Source organism: Manacus vitellinus, unplaced genomic scaffold, assembly GCF_001715985.3.
Source record: "Manacus vitellinus isolate BGI_N305 unplaced genomic scaffold, ASM171598v3 scaffold_9_pilon, whole genome shotgun sequence".
Taxonomy (NCBI): domain Eukaryota; kingdom Metazoa; phylum Chordata; class Aves; order Passeriformes; family Pipridae; genus Manacus; species Manacus vitellinus.
Window position 1 is genome coordinate 8,441,840 of NW_021940917.1, and position 25,045 is coordinate 8,466,884.

Sequence of the window (25,045 nt, forward strand, 5' to 3'; positions counted from 1 at the left end):
GCTGGAAATGACTGCTTGTCCTGTTCCAGGGACAGTCATACCGTACAAGGCCACATCCATCTTGCAGCAGAGCAGAGTTAAATCTCTCGTGTTTGCTGAGGACCACACCTCTCTTTTGTTTTGCAAGCAGATTCTCTCACAATGAAAACCCACATAGGAAAACTCTGCATCAATCTGGGCAGAGTCAGACTGTTTCATTCACCTAATGGAAGATTAAATACTACAGCATCCCTCAGGAATACATTTTGAGAAGCTATTTATTTCTAGATGGACCTACCTGCCCATACAGCTTTTGCCTACAGCTCCTCTCTGCATTTGCGTGTTTAGTCATAAATGGTTAAGGGCATCTAACATGCCTGCTTATGCTGCAGCCATGCAAATAATCTTTCTTTTTTTGTGTCTTTTTTTTGGAAGGTAAGGGAAGGCCTGCTGGCAAAGGAACAAGTCTTTCTATAATCTCAGTACGTGTCCCAGTAACCTCTTTGCTAGTGCTGGCAACACTGCTGCGCGTCAGCAGGTCAGACCCAGACATGCTGGGTAGCCTGTACTAGCTGGGTTAGGGCCAGCTGGATGACTGGGGAAGCTGCACAAAAATACAGCAAGCAAGAGATGCAGTATTCAGAGTGGCTACAGGAACAAGGTAGGCAGGACAAGGGAACACTCCCAGAAAAGTTTTAGTAGTGGTCATTCCTACACTTGTGTCCCTTGCAAACTCAGTTTTATCAAGGCAGATGCTTGTGAGCATGCATAAGCAGAGTAGGCTCTGCTGCTCTGGGAAGCCTTCCCTCTTGTAACTGATCCAGTAGGTGACAAACCTGCAGTCCCTGGATGGGGGCTCCAGGTAGCTGCCAAACAGCAAAGTCAGGCTCATTGCTGCCTCCAGAGTTCCAGATCTGCCTGAAAACCTCACCCTCTTTATACTCAGGGAACTTTCTGAAATGCAAAGAGCCAATCTGAAATGCAACCAGTTATGCTAGCACCCTAATGGGTGTATTTGGGGGTAATATCTGACTCACACTGACAGGTAAAAGAAGAGGTCTGTTGCACTCTTTTAGTAGGGCATAGACTGTTTATATGCAGATTTGAGAATATGGGGAACTAACCTTTTAAATTCATGTTTTTTCAAGACAAATACTGAATGCAGAGAGAGAGAAAATAATTTCATTTTAAAAAATAATTCCACTATAATTTGTAAATGTCTCATGATCTTCAAGCCTCAAAATGCAAAGACTTGGCAAAAATTCAGTTTGGCAAAGTTTTCAGTAAAAGCGCCTTTGATGTTGTCCTATTGGTTGCGGTGGAATTACATCAGGGATCATTATGGCAGGGGAGGTTTAGGTTGGAGATTAGAAAGAGGTTCTTCAGCCAGTGGGTGGTTGGGCACTGGAAGAGCCTCCCCAGGGAAGTGGTCACAACGCCAAGCCTGACAGAATTCAAGAAGTATTTTAATGATACTCTCAAAGACATGGTGTGACCCTTGGGGATGGTCATGTGCAGGGCTAAGAGCTGAACTTGATGATCCTTGTGGGTCCCTTACAACTCGGCGTATTTTTTGATTTTGTGATTATTACCTGTTTTCTGTGACAGAGAAGACCATCATTACCCTCAGTAGTCCACATCCAGAAATGTTTCTCAAGAGCAAGCACATTTTATTGGATGAGGCTGTCTTGGGTCAACTTTTGAACTTTGTTTCTCCTCAGGAATATCATCTTCCTTGAAAATTCTCTAGCAGACAGAAAAGTGCTCCACTTTAGCAAGCACTGCTTTCAGGAAGGGATAGTACTGATTGCCCCTCTAAGAACTTGCAAACACAAAAAACACCCAGAGTTCTTTGAAGGAACTACCTCGAAAGGTAGCAGCACAGCAAGGACTGTTTTTATGTTGTCATAAAATGTCAAATAGCAAGTCTGGCAAATGCATCTGGTCTCAGTTTAAGACACTGTCATACTGTATGTGGGACTGGAAATGTGTTATTCATATGAGAAACTTTACGGAAGTTGGTTCGAAATCAGCAAGATCAGTGGTTAGAATTAATCAACTTGCACAAAGCAGGGAGTCAAGAAGTGACATGGAATAGGCATAAAGGTATATGAAAAGGGTACTAAAAAGTTTTACTTGCTGTAATAAAATGTCCCCTGATATTTAAACTTTTGATGCAATAGTAAAGCAAAATGCAGCTTTACTGAAAGTAAAGATTTTCTTTGCATACAGCATTAATTCTACTGAGTGCATTTGAGAAGCTATGCATTATTTCCTTGCTAGCACTAAAAGTAAACAACTTAAAGCCCTCAGGCTTTACTGTCCTGAAGCATGAAACTGGAATAAATAGCACGTAAGATTGCTGTGCACTACTTTTATGGTCAACACTGTGTCTACTCATTCAAACATTTGGCACGATTTCTTTCTGTCCTGTCCAACATCTGTTCACTTATTTCTGCCCTCACCATGCTTTCTTCACATAATTGTGACCTGGGTTTTTTCCTTTTTTCATGGTGCAAAAGCCACTCTGTATTCCAAAGTTTTAACAAATTAAACAGAGTGGAGCTGCCAGTTATCTTTCAATCTCAGTTCTGTGCAGACAAACCAAATCACCTGAGAGCAGTGGCTATCTAGAGCATCGCAAGATCAGTGCCCTTTCCAGTTCAGTAACAGCGAACCTTTTTAATGACATGATCTAATTTCTGCTGAAGGATTTAACCCAGAACAAATTGTTCTCTTGTAGTAAATGAAGGAATACTTACACCAGACTGTACATAGCATAGCTGTTGCTGTATCAGTAAAGCAGTGCCTTCTGAAAGTACAACACTATATTCATAATATTCACATATTTCAGTATTGGAATGAGCTGTACAAATGCCTGTATTTTTACAGTGAAGTGTCAGGCCACTCTTGGAGCCTTCTACAATTTTGACAGCACCTAATCATACAGCACAACTTTGGTGCATAAAGGAGCTCCAAGATGCAGTAGAGAGTTAAAGCAGACAATGAAGAAGCAATGCTGAAATACTAGTGCTTTTGGTTGTTTAAGTCACAGACCATAAAGCAAATGTACAACATTGTTGGGCAGGGGTAGCTCATACAGATAGGTATTTTTGGGCTCCATCCTCATGCAAGCCCTCTGCTTTTAGCACATTCGAGAAACACCTCCTATTCGTCCTGGGATAAGATTTTTTTTAAGAAGCATAACCCAAATTTCATAGCTGTGGAGGACAGATGGCAGCAAACTCTTTTGTTTCCAAGCCACATCTGGCTCTCATTTGCATCTGTCTGGGCTGTCTTGATGTTGTCTGCCTCACTAGACTGTCTCGTACTCAGGAGCTGTGCCCAGGCGACCAGCACAGCCCTACCTATTGTGCCCTACCTACCCTTGGTCTCATCATGTGTCCCAGAGCCTTCCCTACATGTTTCTGATGAAAATGCCCTGGGAAATGTTTGCTCAAAGCAGGTGAGAGATTCTTCCACCCCTGCCCGCTGCTTCAGCACTATGCCAGTCATCTGGCATGGGAGAAAATGTTTCCTGCATGTTTGACCAACACCCCCTGATGTGGACCTGCCTGTTAGCCTGTTGTATTTGCAGTGAGTGTATAAATATGCACAAGCTCAACAGCTTGCCAGATAGACTCTCTGCATTATAAGAAATGCTTCTTATATGGGTTTCCATTTCCTGGCCTTCTTGTCTAAATTCCTTGGTATAGTATTTAACAAATGCCTTAAATTTCATCTTAAAAAGGAAAGTCAGAAACATCAAAGCTACCACTTTTCCTGTTTTATATAAAATATGCTGACATTTCACCCAAGAGGGAGGATTTTTAGTAGATCATAGCATTCTTGTTTCTAAATATGTCTTTTAAAAAATCCCATTGATATTTTCCAGTTTCAAATTCATGCTATTAATAGGTCAAAAAAAAAAAAAGAAGTTTCTACAAGAATGAAACCATGTGATATTGTAGCTTAAGTATTTCACATAAACAGAGACTAAAACAAAAGCTCAACAAAGTATTTTGTGTACAGCAGTTATACTGAAGGGACCAGCTTCTCCATGTGTGAGCATAGCACGAAGACTCTGTAAAAGCACATTGAAATACGCCTGGATTTTGTCTGTCCTCCTGTAGCAAATGAGGAGTGACTGCTAACTGAATGTCTTCAGTGCTGTCCAAGCAGCACTTCGTCAAAGGCTTTATTAGCACTACTGGAGCTATGTCTGAAACAGGTTTAAAACAGAGAAGACTGCCTTCATCTTCAGAGCGTAGTCTTTAGAAACTTGGGAGTTTTTTTCCAACTGAGTATCACTCCAGGTTGTAGATTCGAGACTACAGCTAAATATGATACATGCAGCAACATAATTCCTCATCCAACTGGTCCACATTTCAAAGAAAAGTCAGCCATTTGCAGAAGAGCAGTTAACCTTCACAAGGCTTTGCACTACATCTAGCCCAGCAGGTACCTGCTAAGCTGTGCTACTGAGACTTTTTAAATGCCAAAGCACAGGTTGTTAAATACTTAGCACCTTAAGAGCTGTAAATCCATCTTTGGCTCCCTCACTTTGCTTCTTGGTACATGTGATGACTTGGGAGTCCTCAATAGCACAGTGAGTCTGAATGAGCTGATGAAAATTCTATCCAGTAATCAGCTCATTTGAACACGAAAGCAAAGATGGCACAGAAAAATTTCACTACCAGCCCATGAAATGTGGCGGAAAACACTAACAGATGGTAATGCCAACAAAAGGAGTAGAAAACTGCAGAAGCTGTGGCTGGAGACAGCCATTCCTAATGTTTTGGGAACTAACACCTTGAAGGCCATGAGCAAAGCTGAGTTCAGCTAGGTAAAGAACGTCACCAGCACCAGCAGGTCCAACTGTTGAATGTGACTTCATGGGACAAGAGCATGACACCTTTTCTGTCATGCAGATGTCCTAATTTATATAGATATCACTTTAAATTCACCTAAAAGTCCTCTCATGCAGAGCACAGTTAAAGCCAGTGAAAGGTGGAGTAATTTATAAAGTATCATTTGCTTGTGTGTTTTGTGTTGCTTTCTGTCTGCTGTCTTACTAAAATCTAATTACCTGATGTCAAGTAGGTTATGGAGTGACAAGAATAGTTTGTGCGTAGATACTATGTCTATAAATACACTCAAAAACTAGCCAGAAAGCCTTGTCTGTCATGTCAAAAATCTTTCTATTTTGGGCAAGGTTGGAAGCCTGCTTTTGGTGGTAAATATTTTCCCTTTATACATAGATTGCTCAAGTCAAGTTCCATTCCAACAACAACATGGCATTGAAAGGACACGCATGCACGTTGGGATTGCCTCTGAAATCCAATTTCCTTGAACTGATGATTTCCTTATTAACTCCTCTTCACAGGAAAGGAACTGGTTCCTTGAACTAGCACTGACAATCACTTTGCAGATTCAAAACTAAGTCTCCCCTTTACTGATCAATGCAAGGGACATGTTTGGTTAGTCCCTTGGCTGACCTTTTTTTCCAACATCTCAGTTTTCTTTTTGCCAAGGGGCAAAGTCCTGCTTAGCTTTGGGCTCCTGATACAACAGGTGCTTGTCCTGTCTGCCAACTGATCTGCCACATTCCTCTGGTAGGATTTCTGCCAAACAGGGAACACAGATGTGCTATGTAAAGGATGGCTTCCAACCAGTGCACCTCCACTAGTGAACTCTCCTGAAAAGCTGCAGCTGGATTAAACATGCAGGGTGAGGTTGTAGACAAGTTTTTGGTGTAGAAAGCACAGCAAAACCCCCAGGAATAATTCTGTTGGATGAAGGCTATTGCTGCTTTCTACGACAGTGTTGCTGTGCCCTGGGATACCCATGGTTTCTGGAAGACTTTTGTTCATTTGTTTAATTTGCGTCTGCCTAAGAGGTGATGTGTGTGCTTATGTGTATGTATATCTGTGTCCATCTGTCTACCTGTAAATATATGGAGACACATCTGCTGTATAAATAAAAATTAACATCTTAGATTGATTTAATAGTAGAGTTATTTTATTCTCCATGAAACACAGTACAATTAGAGCACTGTGCTCTTTTGTTTTTGAAGCTTTAAGAAGTTTATGACTTTAGTCCTTCCAGCACATGCCTTATCATTCATGAGAGACTCACATTTTTGTTCAAAGATTTCATTTTTTGCAGGACTCACTAATTTGTGTGGTTTAAACAGTTGTTTTTATTAGAACTAAAAATAACTTTATGTTAAGGAAATAATGGTAAATAAAGTGTATACTGTAAAACTGACGGTCCTAAATCTGGAAGACCTGACATCTGGATAAACAATTAATAGACTGGTTGCTATCAACTGTCTAAAGCAGTAACCAGAAATTCAGTGGGGACAGTCTAATATTCAGAAGTGAAGGCAGATCCTTCTCAATATCCAGATGGTTTTTTGTACAATCTGATCCTAAGATATGGGGTTTTTTACCTTACAGTCAAAAGCTCTTCGGGAAAAATGGCTGCTACAGGGAATTCCTGCTGGCTCTGCAGAAGAGGAAGAAGCCAGAAGGAGGCAGTCAGAAGAGGATGAGCTGAAGGTGAAAAAGCTGGAAGAAAACATACACAGGTAGAGACAGTTGCCTTTAGCTTTGCCTAAGAACAGTCACTCTTGTTATGGCTGGGGGCTTTCCTTTCCTGGGTCCCCAACTCTGGCAGCAGCTGATGGCAGCCACCCAGGGAAGAGTGCAAGAGGCGGTCACAAGTACAGCCAAACATGCCCAAAATTTGTCTCCTAAATGTCCATGATTTGTAAGATAGAGCCATTGTGTTATCTTTGTGTTTAATCAACTTTTATGGATTACTTTCATGAGGAAGTTAAAAAGAGGCTGAGTTGCCTCTTCAGATACACATGTATGACTTGATCAACACTCGAGAGATTCTCCATTGCTTTACACCTCCTACAGCCAAAAGGAGTTCAAAGGGAGCAGCATTCTTTTGCACTCACTTTTCACTGGTGCAAATGACTTTTTGAAATGCCACAGCAGATGCCACCAACAGATCAAATACCTATTGCTTTCAGAAGCAAAGTTTGGGTGTTAGAATTATTCCCTTTTATCAGTTTACCATTGCAGTCTGAGTTGATATTTGTCCTCTTTTTTTGTGTTTCCCCTTGTTTTACCACAAACAATAAGCTCTAAACCTCAGAAGGAAAATGCTTTTATTCCTCACAGAAGAAATTCCAGAGCTGTTTCTACCATTTAGCTGATGTCAATTTAGAGTTTTTTGAACTGACAAAAGTTGGTAAAACCTGGCAACACAGCTTGTCATCTAAGGCATACAAGTGACAGAGAAAAAGCAAATAGGACCAGTCATCTAAGGGCTGTGGTATTAACCTAGAATCTGGTGAACTCAATTTGCCTTATGACAGGCTTCTTATGAATTTTTTTTAAAAAATCAGTGAGAATGTTTCTTTGGGGATGCACACAAGCAGATCCACCCTAAGCTTGGATGAGGCTAAATGACTTCTCTGTGGAAGTGGTAGATCGGCATGAATGTTAGAATTGCTTCATGCTACTGGTCTCTGACCTGTGATTGCTATTAATTGAAATTGATCTAAGAATACCTATTGTTCTTTTACATCTGTGGTAACATAAGGCAAGAAAGATTTTTTTTGATTTTCTATTCTACATGATATTTTACTTCATAAATTAATGTCATAGATGAAAAAATACATTGATCGTACTTCAGAAATAGGTACATAGTATGGAATGCTGCAAGGTGCTAAGTGTTCTGACCCCATTCAGCAAAACACATGAGATAGTGCCTAGTTTCAACTATAGGACTACCACCACTGATCACAATGAAACCTGCTTTGCTTAATTAGTCCAAAATGCAAGATGAACGACTGTGTAAAACCTTGTCCCTATGGTTTGCTTTTTTTCTTCCTTAAATGCAACCATGAAATCAAATGTTTGAATATTTGAAAGTAACAGAGCTCTCTTCTCCTGTGACCACCTATCTGTCAATAAGTCAACTGCTTGCCCCTGAGTTGAAGGGATGTTTGTGTGACAGCCTTGCTAACATGCTTAACTTCCTTGTTGTCTTTCTAAGGGGAATTCCAAAGACAGTAAAAAAGTATTTTAATTTAAATGAGAAGGTGTTACATCTGAACTGTAGAGATGAGACAGTAGAGGTTGAGGTCATTAGTCTATTTGCAATTTACATCCATGACAACATGACTCATCCAGAGCCCATCAAAATAGGCTGAGAAGGTAAAGAGCTGTAGAAAGGGGAAGAAGAAGAAGAAAGACATGTCAGAGGAGTGAAGTAGAAGGACTCATCCTGAAAGTATTGTTTTGTTGCCTGTGTACTGCATTTTCCCTCTGCATTCCCAGGAGAGAATCAGAAGGGAGGATTACAGTTCATTTGTTCACATTGAAGGGGCTAGATGGCCCTTTGGAAGTCCACTATGTACTATCCAAAGGAACCCTGTGAAAAAGCCCAAACCCTTCAAATGAGGGTGACAGAGGACAGACTAAGCTGGTTCACCAGGAGGGTAGGAAACTACTGCAAGACCAACCATAGTGTTGATGCCAGGGGACTGTATGACCATTGTGCTGTGGATGTTGCACATTCATTAGAGCCACACTGCATCGTAAATCCCAGCACAGAGCAGCTGCAGCATCAATATGTCTATGAAGAGTTTTTGTGACATACATGCTGGAAAATATATGAAGTCTTTTGTATTTACTCTAGGAGCAGGGTGAAGCTTATTCATGATGTTCAATGTCCAGTGTAGGAGGTCAATAACTAATCAATCCCAATTCGGGGCTAGAAACTGGAATATTTATTGAACATGCGTCTCACAGTTTAAGGGTCTTGAAGGCAGGACATGTTAATGAGGAGGATGGGTTATGCTAACTAGGGGATGGATTATGCTAACTAGAGGATTACACAATTTTCTGCTACAGTTACAAAAGTGCTTAATATTATCCCTTAGCTAGGACCACATAGGTGGAGGAGAACAAAGGGGGTTCTACATGGTCTGATAACATCATCACAACGTCTTTCTATGTCTTGCTGAGGGAGACAGAACAATCAGCACAGCAAAATATTAACAGGTCCTGTGATGAAGTGTCTGGTCCTCAGGTGATGCGATTTCTCTCAGCCCCTGTTGCCCAAGGCCTGCTGTTCAATCCCATCAAACTCCTTCCTGCTGACAGCTGAGTTTCGGTCCTTACAGTCTGGCAGCTGCTGGCAGCCAGTGCCCCTTACCCTTCTTTAACAAAGAAGAACATGCAGTCATTCCCTTCCCCTTGAAGCAGAACATCCCATCACCAGCATAGAGAGCACCATTTCTTCTACATACACTGAAGCACTCAGAAAGGTTCCATCTCTACTTTTACTACATGAATAGCTGTAGTACAAGAGAAATAGCTATCTTTGTTTGCAGGCCCACTGTAAACAATAAGTCTGACAAGCTGAATGAACTGTGATGTTTGGAACAGAAAACTGAAGGAAGTGGTGTTTTGAGACCAGACTAACACTCCTAAATGAGGATGTGGGTTCATGTAGGTCTGTTCTGTCCAGAAAGGCAAATATGTCTACCTTGGAGAAACAGGAGAGCTAGCAGTGGGTTTTAGGTGGTCTTAAAGGTCTTTCACTTAACAAAAATGCTTTGGTAGAGTATTTCTTTCTCTAATTCAGTTTTAAGTGATTTTTCCCACTAAAATCATATGTTTTGCAAGATGTAAACATGCTTGTAGTGTTTATTCTTAAGCTAGTGTACCCAGTTCTCCTTTGTGTGGGAATTGTTTAATTTCAACTGAGGCAGTAAAAATGCATGGATGTAAAGACTGATTCTTATTTATTAGGCTTCCATGACATCATGATACAAGAAATCATATACTTAAGCTTGTAGCTTGCAAGGACATGTGTACATGATGCAACTTAGACATGAGTAAGTGCAATGTTTTAATGAGCTCTTTTGTCTGCAAAACCATTTTGAAGAAGAGTGCTTACATTACTCAGCAATTCGCTGCACTTCAGGCTAAGCAAGGGAAAAAATATCAACATCACAAGAACAGGAATAAAGCAGAACAAATAATGCAATACAAATAATTTAATACTACCATTATGCTGATAATTAACAACAAGAGGACCTAGAAGTACATGATGTACCTACAAGTTAAAAACCAGGGAGTGCAAGATGAGGACAAGATGCAGGCATACAAATGGTGTAACGGTGGATTACAGGCAGAATGATGATTTGACAATTGGGATTATTTTAATATGTTTAGAGATTTTGAAATATATGAACACTAGAAACAGCCTTTGTTTCCAAGAACGTGAAGTGAAAATAGAGGAATCAAAAGAGCTAAATTAAGTTTGGTCCTGGATTTCCAGCACTCCTGCTTTCCTGTCTTCAATCTTCAGAATAAGACAAGATGCCCCATGTAAAAATCCTTTGTCTCTTGCATTTCTTTAAAAAAGTGGTTGGTCCAGTAGGCTTAACAAGAAGACTGAACTCCTTATTCAGTATTCATTGAGTTTTAAGTGGGTTGGAGATCTGGCAGTAGTGGGATGACATTATTAAATGTTTGAAACTTGGCTGGAAGATTGGTGGTAGCATTGTATCAATGTCAGAGTGAAGCCATTGGATTTTGGATATCTCCTGACACAAACTGTACTTAGAAAGAACAGAGAAACTTTAAAGCTATTTAGGATCTTTATGTTCTTCTAAAGATCTGGGGTCAATGTTAGAGGGAAGTAGACATTTCCAAGTTTCTTTCACAGTGTTACACAGTGCAAAAGCGATCTCTTTTCTACACCTACCTTAGATGTGGGGTAAATGATAGTAAATGAGTGAAAGATTAGTGAAATTTTTTTTCCTTCCCTTAAACTTATTCTCCAAATCACAAACCTGGTGAAACAAATCCTGGAATGTGTTGCATGCCTCCCATGGTTATTTTTTACCACATGACAATCTAGTTTGTTCGCAGCAGTGAATGGAAAGTTGGCATTTGACATCTGGGTATTAACAGGCAGTATTCATAGAGCAGAGCAGCCCAACCAAAGCCTGCAGTTCCTTCACAGCGTTTTAAATGACCCCAAAATTATCTTGTTTTACTAGGTTAAATTATAGGATGTGCTGTTGGCCTGTATTTACTACAAAAGGTGAAGAGTTCTGAAGCTTCTGAAGTTCATTGTTCTGAAGCTTTTGTGTATCATGGAAACAAGAAATACTCCATGACAACATATCTCCATACTTGACAATGGACACTGTCATGAAATACCAGAACTGAACTCGTTGTGATTCCTGGAGTGAAGAAACCCACTGAAATAAATCTTCAGCGAAGTGGCATATCCCTTCAGTAATCAACAGTGCATCTGTTCACCTTGGATGAGGAGCAACCCAGTAACTCCAAGGGGTGAAAAATTATTGCTTTAACAGAGCAGCCTTTTTGGGCATGTGGGCCAGGCAGGCAGCTTAGGCCAGTGGATTCTGGATTCCCAAAATGCACAGATAAGAGACACTTGTGCATTTTGGCAGTGTGGCAGCTCTTGGGGGTGAAGCAATGCTGGACAGCAGCCAAGGTATACATGTATCCCTTGTTCTTTGTTCAGGCCTGTTCAATTGTCAGCATATCCAAGGTTCTAACATTTACAAAAGCCCTTTGGGGTTCTGAAGTGCTTCACCCTTGGGCATGCTGGTTATGAGCCACAGATGTGTCACCTCTAGGAGAAAACTTTTCTGTGATAGGCCAGCACAGAGGGAGAGTTCCAGTGTTAATGATGGGAGGGGAAGCTCTGTGCTTTGGACCATAGCTCTTTCGTGGGACAAGCACGTCTTTACTGGTTGCTGCTGCCTTGCTGATGAGAGCAGGTAGTAAATGCCCACAAAATCTCCCTCCCTCCCAGCAGCTCCCATCTCAGAGTGCTGCTGTTCTTCAAACAAAATCCTTGGAAAGTATTTTAAAAAACTGCTGAACTGAAAGATGCCTGTGAGAGAAACTGCAGAAGATGCACAGCTTCTATCCAAGAAAAGGACCTGGAGGACCAAAATAGATGCTGTATGGAAGCATACAAGGGAAATGACCAGTGCTGGAGGAAGAGAGATGTCACCACCTCTCTCAGGCAAAATGTGCCTTGATTGTGCAAGGCTCTCTGTTGTTCTACTGTGCTTGACCTAAGTCTGCTTATCGGGTATTAGACAGAAGTCTTAATGTAAGTAGAAGCAGATCCAAAATGCAGTAGAACTCCAAAGCTGGCAGAATTGTCCTCTTCTTCCATTACTGCAATTGAATCTCTCCAGGTAAATACTCAGATTTGAGTGTTGTTAAAGAGTCTGAGTTGGGCCCTGAGAAGAAAAGTGTCACCAAGCAGAATTGATATGAAGAATATAAAATCTTATTAATAGATGTTATTAATAGATTATGAGCATTTCACAGATCTGTGGTGCTAGATGGAGTCTACACTAAAGTCTCTACTCATGGAAGAGTCTGGCAAATGCAGGCTCGTGGTTCAGCTGAGGTTGTTGCAGCTGCTGTACCTTTAGCATCTTCTCTCTTTCCAGTGCCCATTCTTTCATTTCTTTCTGATGCCAATGTTTGTATCCTGCATCTTCTTTCCAGGATAAAAACTTAGCATGTATCAGGCCGGTAACTCTGAATATAATTCAGTCTGTCTTAGACTGTCACTAATAGTCTTTGCATGACAGAGGGACAGAGAGCACATAAGACAGATGTGACTGCAGTCTTCAATCCTTCAGAAGAAGGATCATCTGATGTTGAAACCAGCTCAGACCTCCCCTAGAGTAGATAGTGCAAGTCAGGACCAGAGGTGTCATAAACCTCTCCTTAGCAAGGTCTCATCCATTTCCCTTCAGTCTTAGCCTTCAGAGAGATATGAATGGTTTCTGAAGCTTATGCTAGTGCAGAGAACAATGCATCCTGTTTTGCAACTTCCACACTGATAGCAGCTGGAGAAAATTATGAGGAGCACTGTTTATTCAGCATTTTTGGGTTTTACCTAGAATGTCTCATCATAGCCACTCAGTATCTTCAAATTCTGCTCACCTTGTGAGGGAATATCAACCTTCCCTCACAGGAGCAGCTGTTCATCTCCAAGTCTTCTGTCTGGTTCTCAGCTAAGACTGATCAATATCAGTTCTTATATACTGAAACTCTGTAGATTTCAATTTGGCAACCCTTAAAGACTATGGTTTCCAAAACAGCATAACCTTTACCTCCCATTAAGGTCTTGCCGGGATGTATTTCATATGTGATACATTTCCTAGAAAAATAGACACCAAAACAAAACCAGGCATAAAACCTCAACAATAGGATATCTCAGATTTTGAAAGGAACCTGCTCTGCAGTGTGATTAGAGAATTTCTCAGGACTTGCAAGATGATCTCAGAAGAGCAATGAGCTAAGAGTTGCTGAGTGGCAATAGGTTTCATGGGTTTTTTAGATGGTATAATATATTCAGATGCAACAAAAGAAAAAGAAACTACAAACCAACACTAAAAATAATAACACAGTTTACTACTTCAGCTCTGAAATTCAGCTCATACTTAAAATAGCAGAATGACATGCCAGTGCCTTAGCAGTTGCTTTAATGCTGGCGTTCTGTGTTTAGTAGTAAGCAGTCTCTGGATCTTTCACATCTCCTATGCATTTCTAGCTTGTAGTTATTTAATGATTGTTATGCATCTTATAAAATAGGGAAAAGGATTGACTGTTCAGTTCAAACACACTCCCTCCACTTCACCTATGTTCTCCTTAAATATGTGTACCATATATGGACCTTGATAGAGACACCCATTTGCCTAATTTGAGAGCCATATATAAAAGAAATTCCAAAACCCTGCCTCTATAGATCAAGAGATTTCCACCTCTAGTGATTCTGACACTTCATCCATGTCAGTATGCTATAGATTAAGAGACATGTTCATAAAGAACAGTAGCAGGTTTTCAAGGGCACCTCTTTTAGGCAAACTAACACTTGTAAAGTACCATCAGTTAGTAAATGGGTTAACAATAGATCACATGCTGCAGTACCTTGTGAAAGGGTCAATTACTACCTCTGGGTCAGGTTCAGCAAGAAAAATGAAATTTCAGTAATTGCAGCCTTTAAATAAAGTGGACATTTTGTACAAAGCTGGGTATCTGCTGCTGTAGTAGATGAGACCTGGTGGAAGATTTTCAAGTGCAAAACCCCAGAGCCTCCTTGGCTTTAACATTTCAAGGGTAAAAAGTGCACATCACTCTCCATCTGATACTGTTAGAAAGATGGGGAAATCTCTTCATCGTCCATGTATTATCTTATGTATATATCTTATGTATGTCATTGCACGTGGATTATCCACACTCCCTCTATATGGAAAGCCATCTAAGACCTTCATACCTCTTTTAAGCCTAGTAGAACTGACAAGGGTTTCCTGAAGCAGCAAATTGTAGTATAGCATGAAGAGTAGGAATTGTTGACTTCATTACATTCAAATTAAATCTTAATCATATGCCAAGTGAGATAGTTGCCTGGGCTAAAACAACACTGACTAGTCTCCATTCCTTTCCTAGTTATACTTATCTTTGCTGGAGTTGGCTGCTTGGTTTTCTTTCCTTAAACACCAGCCCTAACACAGGGCAGTACTGGCGAAACAGCTCCTTACATGCAGTTAGTGCATATAGCAGCTGGTGGATGGAAAAAATAAAATTATGGAAATTCTGTAAGAGGAGGACAAGCTTGTGTGGAGTTAACTTACATGTGCACAATCTTGAAAGAAATTACAAACCTAGAGTATATTTACAAAGAGAAAGCAGAGAGCTAAGCAACAGCATTAATTTATTTTATTGCTTTACAGTGGTCGTTTAGTCTCCACCTTAAATCAGAGGACTTCGCTCTTCCCTACCAAACCACTCTTCATGTGCTGAACATAGAGAGGCTAGAACATGCAGGGTAAACATGCACATGTGTACACAAGATTCTGAGGTCAGAACATGCAGTGTAGACACTGAGTAGGTAGAAGTATAGTTAGAGGAGAAGCAAGGTGCAGTGTCTGGAGCCACCCAGTGGACATTGCCAGTCTGAGCCTCGATTTTAAAAAATCTGCAGTCTGAAAAACACGTCACCTTCCCTGTAGGGTATTTTAACTGATACAGTATGTGAATTCTAAGGCAAAAAGTAATGCAAATCCCAGCTGGTGGTCCACATAAGGCAAAGAAAGACTGGATGTGCAATCAGGGATCCTGATGGCTAAGAAAGGAATGAGTGTAATGGATTTCATTGGGAATGTGCAGATGAAGAAAAAGGTCCCAAGGAGGCATGGTCAGGAATAGACAGTAGTCTACTTGCAAACGTATCATGGTCTCACTATAAAAAAGCAAACAAGCAGTAACAGGGAAGCTCAGTGTGTTGGAAAAAAGTTTATAGACATCCAAGAATATAACGCATGAATGATATGGTCAAATTAATGATGAAGGACATTCAGAGCACTTGGATCAGCATGTTACAAAGGTAAAACATGCTCATTGCCTTGTACAAATAGGGGCTTTGCAGGCTGAAGTGGCATGTGACTGTAGTGTAAGATACTAAGAAGTGGGACCCAGCACCAGAATACTATAAACTCAAAGTAGAAGACTGACTTGGTATGACAGATGTGCACAGGGGCAGCAAAATGTACTGGGGAGAGGTAGGGAGTAATAAGTGGAGACAGAAAGAGAATTTATACAACAAATGCACATGGATTAAAACCATTTCAAAGTAAGACTTGCATGGCGTATGCTTTAACCTGTTGTTGCTGCCACAGGGGAAAAAGAACTTAACAGAGATTTCAAGAGCACTGCCAAGCAATGGGGGGGAGCAAGGGGGGAAATAAGGAAAAATCAAAGGTATTTTGCAAAACCAACAGCAAAAAAAAATGAGTTTAAGGTCACATAAAGTAGAGCTTTACCAGGTATTCCAATGTAATGAACATCCAGGGCTTAATTAGGACTCCTGAACAAAGCATGTTATGTGTTGCCAAGTTTGGTCAGCAAGGTCAAGCAACTGGAGTCTTGGATTATGACTTTAAAATATCATTAATTACTTAGAAAGAATATTTGCAGGGAAAGAAATTTCAAAAAGCCGTAGATTGTAACTGGTCTAGAGGATCTGGCAGAGCACTACCATGTTCATGCTGTTCCATTTCCAGGAAAATGCATTTAGTCCTCCATGCAAAAGATTGTTAAATTATACCAACTCTGTACTAGAACATTTTTACTAATGCAGCTATACAAGCAAAGCTTCCCTTTGTGGATTCATGCTTTTATCAGCAAAAAGCATGAACACCTAAATGGAATGAGTTCTGTAGGCAGAGGTTATTGTCGTCATGTACACCTACCTCTGTACTAGGAAACATACTAAAATAAAAAGTTTTCAGTAACAGCCTACCCTCTAGGCAACAACAGCACTTCAGTGAAATAGTTTGCAGTCAGTTACTACTGGACAGAGGCATAGGGACCATGTCTTTGCATCCTGCATTCATCTAGGCAATGTAAGTGGTGCAGAGTGTGTCCCTGGGAATTGCCTCAAGGGAAGAAATCAGCCATTAGAGCGTGTGAAGAATTACCCCGGGTTAAACTCTTGCCTCTGCCAATGATTTCTTGCATTATTTGAAGCAAGGTACTTCAGCAGTTCTTCCATATCTCATACTCCAGTGTTCATTTATGCTATTATCTTTCCCACACTTTTAGCATGATGTGAGCTGAGCTCTTTGGTACAGGAATTGCTTCTCACTGTGTGAAGGGAACTTCACGAATGCCTCTTAGAATCCTGACTGAATTTTTGCTCTTCAGAATTCTTCACAGTTTTCTCTTGTTTTTCAATGGCAGCTGTGATCTGGTACTTTTGAAGACATGGCATTAAGTGCCTCAGGCCCATGGTGTGACACAGCTGCATAATTAAATGAGTAGCTTTAGTTGATAATTCCTGGAGGAGTTTTATTTTTTAATTCAGCTGTCAAAATCCAGTTCCTAAACAATTGGTTCATCTCCTTTATGTGTTGATGTTTTTCTTACCTTCACCCATTAACCATTGGGCTTGTTTTATTTCTTCTTTTTTTCCTGCTGTCACTCTGATCCAGGAATCCTGGATTCCTACTGGATCTCTAGGTGGGTCCCACAACCCCACTGGGTGCTGTGCACAGTAATGTATACTCTTTGCTGCAAAGACTTTATAATGCAAGTCAGCAAGACAAGCCATCACTAGAAAAGGAATTGAGGACCAGAAGCATGAACTAGAGGCTTGGTTTTCCAAGCTTGAGTGATCTATTATGTAAATAAGTCAAGTTTGTAGCCAACTGATGGACTCTTTTAACACCAGAAGAAAGGCTTGTCCTGTGCAAACAGACACAAGAGACAGAAGGTGTTCCAGCACAGACCCTGACATCTTTGATGATAGCCCAGGGAAAATGTCCTAAATGGTGGAATTATAGCTGAGTTATTTAAAGGACATTTAATATGTAGGAAACCCACTGGGGAGACATGAGCTTGCCTACAGAACCTGAACTGCACAAAATGTGAATAGACCAGATATTCCAGTAAACTTGCATTACCGGTAATAGGTAGGCATATGGTAGGGGAACATGTAATACTCACGTCAAATAACAACTTTTAATTAAGTCTTGGAATCCTAGCCATATATGACAAGGTTTTTTATTTTTGCACATTTTTAAAAATGTATTTAGAAATACCGTTTCCTTATGTGAGTCCATCTTCAGCCTTATTTCCACTCTTTAAATTTAAGAGTCCTTATTGATCAAGACAGTGAATTTTATACAAGTGATCCTCCCAAGAACCCACATCGCAATCAGGAAATGGGCTGCAGGCCCGGTTTGCAGTGAGATGTTTTTCTTTAGGTCCATCAGATAAAGGGACAGTCGTAACAACCCAGGTCAGGTTTGTTGAGACTTTCAGTCGAAGATGAAGCTCTCAGTTCCAAAAGAATAGAAGGGGAATATGAAATACTAGTAAGTCACAGCGAAAGGCTAAAGGTTTTCTGACTTGTCTGATGATCTCTGAGCTTTGTGACTTGGAACACCTGAAATATGCCCAAAAGACAGAAAAGGCTCCCAAATATAGAAATGCATTCCAGGCATCAGCTGCTGCAGAGCAACAGTGTATCACCATCAGAGCTGGACGTGTAAGTCTCATCTTGCTTGCAGCATCCCTGTTGGGAAACCAGAATATTCTCCAAATGCCATTCCAGAGGGGTCACATAGGGCTAGCCATTGACTTGGTCCTGCAAGGACAATCAAGCTTACTGTTCAGAAGTTACTCCCAGGAATAAGATATCACTCCTAATGGTGGGGGGGGAGGTGGTTCATATCTGTTACACTGGCAGTCCAGTTTTAATGCCATAGGATCTTCAGGTAAGAAAATAAATAAATTTTAAAAAGCCAACTTAACATCATTCTGACTTTAGGAAATGTTGCAGCAAGAGAAAACAATGGAGCTGCCACAGGATTTGCACATATACTCTGTTTATGTCCCAAAATATGCAAGGGAAATGCCTCATGCCTTTGAACCCTTACCCCATTGGGATAACCCTTTGAGGAGAGCTGTGGTGTCTGGCAACTGCAGGGTGTCACCATGCCAAGAACATGGTGATCCTCAGCTCTATTTTCTTCATGGGCAATAACTGTAATTTCACTTATGCACTACCTAAAATATTTTACTGCCTGCCAAAGACTGCAAGTAACTGCCACATCACTGAAAGGCCAGTTTTAAGGCTATGGATAACTTTTAGTAATCTTCCAGGCAGGCAGCAGTGGTCAACACTCCTTTTATCATCTTTTAAACAAGTAGTTTCAGGAGCAACCACCCTATGTACAAAAACCCCATGTAATTCTCTGCTCTTTGCTACTTAAAATTAGCTTTACAAATGCAAAACATCAATTGTATTGAAACTATGTCAGAGAAAAATTGTTCTGTTTTCCTAGCCCTGTTGAGGCTATCAGGGAAAGTCTTTCATGAATGTGTAGCATCAAGTGTCAGGTAAAGAGTCCAGCTTGGTCTGGACAGCAATCCCTGAAAACTGAATAAATTCTCTGGAAGGATGAATTGAAAACAAGTTCCAGTAGTTGAAGTCTCCTTCACGCAAACAAGTTTTGAGAACTTGTTTTCTTCTTATTAGCTACTTTTTTCTTAATGTTGCTAGTACATTGTTTCTACTCAGAGACCTTCAATTGCCAGGGATTAGTATAGTCAAAATGATACCACCTAAAGTAAAGAAAAACCTCCAGTGTACCGGAGAGACCCTCCTTTGTTACACTGGTTTGTTAAATTCTTTTATTTAAAATTCACAGCATATGAACAAAAAATATTTTCAAACTGTTTCAGATTAATCCAACGTCCCCTATGTAAGAGTTGCCCAAAATCACTCACACACAAAAGAGGACTTGCTCTCTCTCTTCATTGTCATTTTCCTAGCAGAAGAGACGGGCTTGAAATATCATATGAAGGGGAAAAAAAGTTGTTGTAGCTGATACAAGAGAGAAAGAACTTCAGAGCTAAACTGGAACAGATCTCTTCATCCATGCCTCAACTTGTTCCTCTCTTCAGAAGGGGAATGTGATAGCTGACAGATGCTTTAATTTCTGCAAGCAGTAAACAATATACACAAGAGCTGCAATCTGATGTCCTGGCTTACAGTGCCCAAAGCTACCAGGGATGCCAGGACCAAACAGATTTCTTGCCTGTTGTATAAGTTACTACACATTACTTTTTGGAAAACTACGGTTCCACAGCATTTTGTAGACAGTTGTTTCATTCTTCAAGCATTTCAAAGAAGAAAGGAGAATGGAATGTCCTGACTTTCTCCCTCTCAACTGAAAATAGAGGACAGGAGAGTGTACTGTGGTCCTCAGGCAGTGAAAATACCTGCTTAAACAGGGTGTGTGACAAATGAAGACTTTTAATGAACAGGATGTCTCTTATAGATGGCTACTTGGTAGGCCCCTGCTTCATCAGGCCCTCTACCAATCACCACCAGACCTTCCTTGGGAAACAGGTTTTTGTGGCACAGGAGTGCTGCTGAATTAAATTTCAAACTTCCTGTATTCAGTGAAGCTGTTCTTGACTTGCCTCAATTGCAAAAAAGTTAATACAACTTTTCTTTTGGAAGATTACCAGATCAATAGTATCCATGTACAGGAAGAGCTGTGAAACATCGTTCCTCAGGCAAAGTAGTGTGTCTCATATTCCTTCCTTTTTTCCAGTGCTTTTTTCATCATATGTAGTGTCTGTATGGTGAAGCTGCAGAATCACCTATCCTGAAAATGCTTTTTTTCTCATTAAGAGTGCTGGTATTTAATCATTTCACAGTTTCATTGAGTGGCTTGTCTTACCACTCACTGCATCAGTACAGACTACAAAGATCATACTGGCATCTTGAATAAGATGAGTAATACCTTGATATTTTTCCATCTTAGCAGCCCACCATCTGAGCCACCTCATCTCCCAAAAGAGAAGACATTTGAAAAACCTGATGCAATGACCCAGCATTTCTGAAAGGTCTTTAGTCTTTGCTTTACATGGTGCTGAGCTGAAAAGGATTTGGTGCAATAAAGAAAAGAAATAATGATAGCTAGTGTTTGGTTAGGAAAGAGGTAGATTATGTTTAGTAATCTCTGACTGAACTGCTTGTTGTTTTATTAGATATATGCACATCCTAAAGTATGAACAAAGCTGAAAATGGATTGAAAGTAGGCTTTGAAACACCTTTTTCTAAATGTAAATTAAATAATTATTACCTTCTTTCAAAGAACAATCATTATGGAAGCAACATATACTATAAATATCTGAAATTATTCATTGAAAAATTTAATATGTGACATTTTTTTCCAGTTGGCACAAAAAATATTTGAAGACATTCTCAGAAGTTGTAGTAGCCAGTGGAATCATCATGGCCGGGCTTCGCGAACGAAGATTTGGGAAGGCTCTATCCACATTTGTTACAGGCACGCTGGTGGCTTTTGAGGCCAATACGAGACAGACATATCCGATTGCAAAAGGCACAGCAGAAAGACTCCTTAGATGATATCTTCTGCAAGACACGGTTCTTTCTGCGTTGCCTTTTCTCCTTGAGAGTGATCCTGCGTGTGTTCTCAAAGGAAGCAGCAGCGTTATAGATGGTGTGTCTCCAGGCCTCCCGATTGGAGGCCAGAGTAGACCAGTTAAGATGATCAATATGGCCAAGGCTGAGATGTTGTTTCAGGGAGTCCTTGTATCTTCTCTTCGGGGCTCCTCTCATGCAGCAGCCAGTGGCAAGTTCACCATAAAGCAAGATCTTAGGGAGGCGGTGGTTGGTCCTTCATCCTGGAGACGTGCCCTGCCCAGTGCAGCTGTGTTCTCATCAACATGGCCTCAATACTTGTGACTGCTGCTTGCTCTAGAACAGATGTATTGGTCACAAAATCTGACCAGTGGATGTTTAAGATTGTACAGAGGCAGTGTTGATGGAAGTGTTCTGCCCCTAGATATCTGGGGCAAATTAAACATTATGCAAATCTGTGCTAGATTAAACTGATGGTTTTGGTAAAAGAAGCTTTTCCTGATAGTAGCTAGACATTAAAATAGGACATGAAAAATCTTGATTTTACCTAAGTGTCAGGTTTTATGATTTACTGGTGAAAAGTTCATGCTGTTCTATGTACTGAGAACAAATTGTAGAGATGCATATTTCTGAAGGAGTGATTATTTTCATCTGAACACATGTATTTTGAACATGGTCCAGTCTTATGTAATTCTTTGAAGAATTTTCTTTCCTTCATAGGAAAGTGCCTCCAAAACAATTAATAGTGTTTTGTGTCTACCGTGGGAGGAATGCTAGCTGGGAAATAGCCCACAGTGTACAAAATGTGTCAATGTGTCCATTTGCCCCAGGGATGCTGATTCATGTGTTTGTGAGACTATTCTATAATTAGGCTTTTGAAAAATTTGTTTTCTCCATCTTTTCCTAGAGAACGAGAGTCCAGTTTTTTCTGGATAAAAATTTACCTTTAATAAAGAACTGGAAAACCTTGGCAGGCAGAGAAGATAGATTCCCAATGAGAATTGAGATGACATGATGAAGCTTCACCTTCAAAATCAACAAAAGTGCTCTGGCAGCTCTCACTGCTGCCTTATAGACAGCCTTCAAGGCAGGCAGCCAGGTTCTGTAGGCAACATTTGGGTTCCTGCTCTCATCTTCCACCACCAAAATCCCTTTTAGCTCTGAACAGCAACATGTCATGGCTCCATGATGAAACCCTCCTTTTCCTGTGCACCCATCAGTGGTTTGTTCACCCCGTTCCCCCACTACTTGCTTCTCTCCAAGGCAGCAGACAGGAATGCTCTTGCCACTCCAGCAGAGAGGGTGCTGGGGAGAGCAGGAAGCTTTCCCAGGCTTTAGCCCTAGTGTCTTTGCCTCCTTTCCTCCCAGGGATCACAAAGTGGGGGATTTGCAAACCCATGCATATGAGTTTTACTCTGTGGAGTTGCGGACCATTGTATCTGACAGCTATGCTATCCGTGCTCACGGAGCAGGGACCTCAGTGGTCTTCAGGCATTGCCCAGCATGTGTTAGCATGGCTGGAGAGGGCTGGAGTACACAGATTAGTCATATTAATCCAGAAAAGATGCATCAAAGGTGGTATGGGATGATTCCAGAAGGAATCAGAAAATGTCAAAATTATACCTTCTGTTTCAGCACAGGCTTCTCCTTTGGCTCTCTCTACTTCTGCTTCCCACTCCTCTCTTTTTACTCATTATCCTCCTAGGAAGACTATTTTTTAATTAAGTGGGGGGGTGGATTTGCAGAAGAGAGGGAAAGTCTTTGTTCTTTGTGTCCCACATTGATTAGCATTCCTGTAGTTTTGCTGTTTGCTTATCTAAAAAGAAGCTGTGATTTGACTGAGGAAAGAATAGCTTTTGCATATTAATTTTCTCCTAACCAAAAGCATCTAAGATACCCTAATGATGCTGGAAAAATTCTGAAGCTCAATCACCATTCTCAAATTTAGTTAACTAGAAACATCTCCTTATAAATCCAGCAGAAGAAACACTTACAGGAAAAGAAAGTCATGAAAACACTCTGCTTATTAAAAAAAAAAAAAAAAGTATTAATTATCTTAACCTCACCCTGCACAGGGTGAGCAAATCTTTGGAGCATGAATAAATCTTATAGCTAACTGTGCAGATTTTCGGCAGAGTGGTTAGTCCGTGGTGAGATCCCACAAGATACACATGTTAGGGACCCTCTAGGATGACCATGAAATAAGGAAGTCTGTGACTTGCAAATGGAAAATCAAACTAAAAATAATGGATTTGGGGTAGGTAGATTTCAATAAACTCAACAGATTTCATACCTGAATGGTTTGATGGATAGAGGAGTTATATAGCATGTATGACCATAAAAACACAAACTGGCCCAGAAGAAAGAGAGGAGAAGTAGGAACAGACTTACTGTACTGTCACTGGCTTTTCCTTGTCTTTAAGCAAAGACGAAAGTTCAGAGAAAATGGAAATTATTTTAGTTTGATAAACCTAACTTGAATAAAGTTGCAAAAGTAGGTGAAGGCAAAAGCCAGAAAAGCAGAGTCATAATGCGTCCTGTACTGTAATAGGAGAGTGTTCTCTGGCGGTGTTACCAGGAGAGAGAAAGCAAAGGAAAATGTTGATCTCCTGTTCCACAGAGATGAAAGATGGTAGATGGAGCTGAGACAAGAGCCTTTTTTTGTGCTTTAGTCTTTACTGGAAAGGTGTGCTGCAACTGGATGAGAAATGCAGTTGCACAAGGTATGTGCAGAGCAGAGCCAGGAGAAGCAGGTTGGAGAGTACAGTGACAAATCAAACTCATTTCAGATCATCCAAGCATGGTGAGATCTATGCATAAACTGGAGATCTGGCTGCAACCATCTCAGATGGTTTCTCTTTGAGATCTTGAAAAGGGTTGTTCAAGGGAAGAGCAATTGTCAGGCTTATACTTTACCAAGGGGACAGGGAAAAGAGGAGCTGGGGGATACCAACCTCACTTCATTCCTTAGAGAAGTATATGTGGTTGTCTAGAAGACTGCATAGTGAATAATAAACAACTTAAATTTATCAACTAAGGTCTGCCAAGATACGCATCTTCCTTGACAGGCATCTAAGCAGACTTTATAGCTCCACATCAGTTGAGGATGCCATTTATCTTGACATTAAGGAGACTTTGATACTTTTATAATCAAGTAGTAGAAATTCGATTTAGGCAAAACTTTTTTAAGGCAGACACAACACTGTCAGGAAACTATTCAGTCAAAATTGAAGAGATAAGTTTTAATGGACTCTATGTTGTTTCTGAGACCATTTAATCTTCTCATTAGCCCCTTAGGTGATGAAAAGGTTTGTGAGTAGAGGCTGTATTTATTAAACTTAAAAACAATATCAAACCTGTGCGCACACAGTGAAGAACAGTATGGTAATAGCAAATTAGAGATGGTCTTGAAAACTCAATAGAAGGCAAGTGCAAAATTTTATCCTTGGGCAGGCCTAACCAACTGTGCAGACAGGGTGGGCTGTGGCTGTCAGCCCTGTTCTCTAAAAATATGTGGGAATTAGATTGAATAAGGAGCTGGACACAAGTCAAGGATTTTGTGCTGTAAAGTTGCATTGGTATGTAGGTAATGAGACATAAAAGAAAACTCCTCTGCTGATCATTAATAGGGTTTCACCTAGATTAATGTACAGTTGAGGTACTGCACTGGAAGTACAATTCAGACTACCAGAAAATCAGGAGGAGAAAATGGAAGTAGTTGGGCACATGGTCTACGTGGAAAGACTGCTCAGTCTTATGCAGGGAGGAGGTCTTGAAATACTTCATCAGCCATCACAATAAAAAGGAATAACTTGTTCTTTGTGTTCACAGTAGAAGGAACAGCAACTACTGTGATTAAGTGTTGGCAATGGAAATTCATTAGGGAAGTCCTTCCAGCAATCAGGACAGTGAAAGCACTGGAGAGGCCATGGAATGTCCCTCATTTCAGGTCTGTGAGATGAGGCCAGAGACAGTCATCAGGAGCAGTGCTAGTTCAGCCAAC

The 25,045-nt window shown here is 40.6% G+C and overlaps 1 protein-coding gene across 5 annotated transcripts in view; it reads left to right on the forward strand.

Annotated features, from left to right (window-relative positions):
- The window catches only part of PALM2-AKAP2 (PALM2-AKAP2 fusion), a 264,850-nt gene that overhangs the window by 56,731 nt on the left and 183,074 nt on the right, over positions 1–25,045 (forward strand). For all 5 annotated transcript variants that reach the window (XM_029965383.1, XM_029965378.1, XM_029965379.1 and 2 more), the window contains exon 3: positions 6,441–6,571. In XM_029965383.1, coding sequence (XP_029821243.1) covers positions 6,441–6,571 — 131 coding nt within the window. The remainder of the gene's footprint in view (positions 1–6,440; positions 6,572–25,045) is intronic.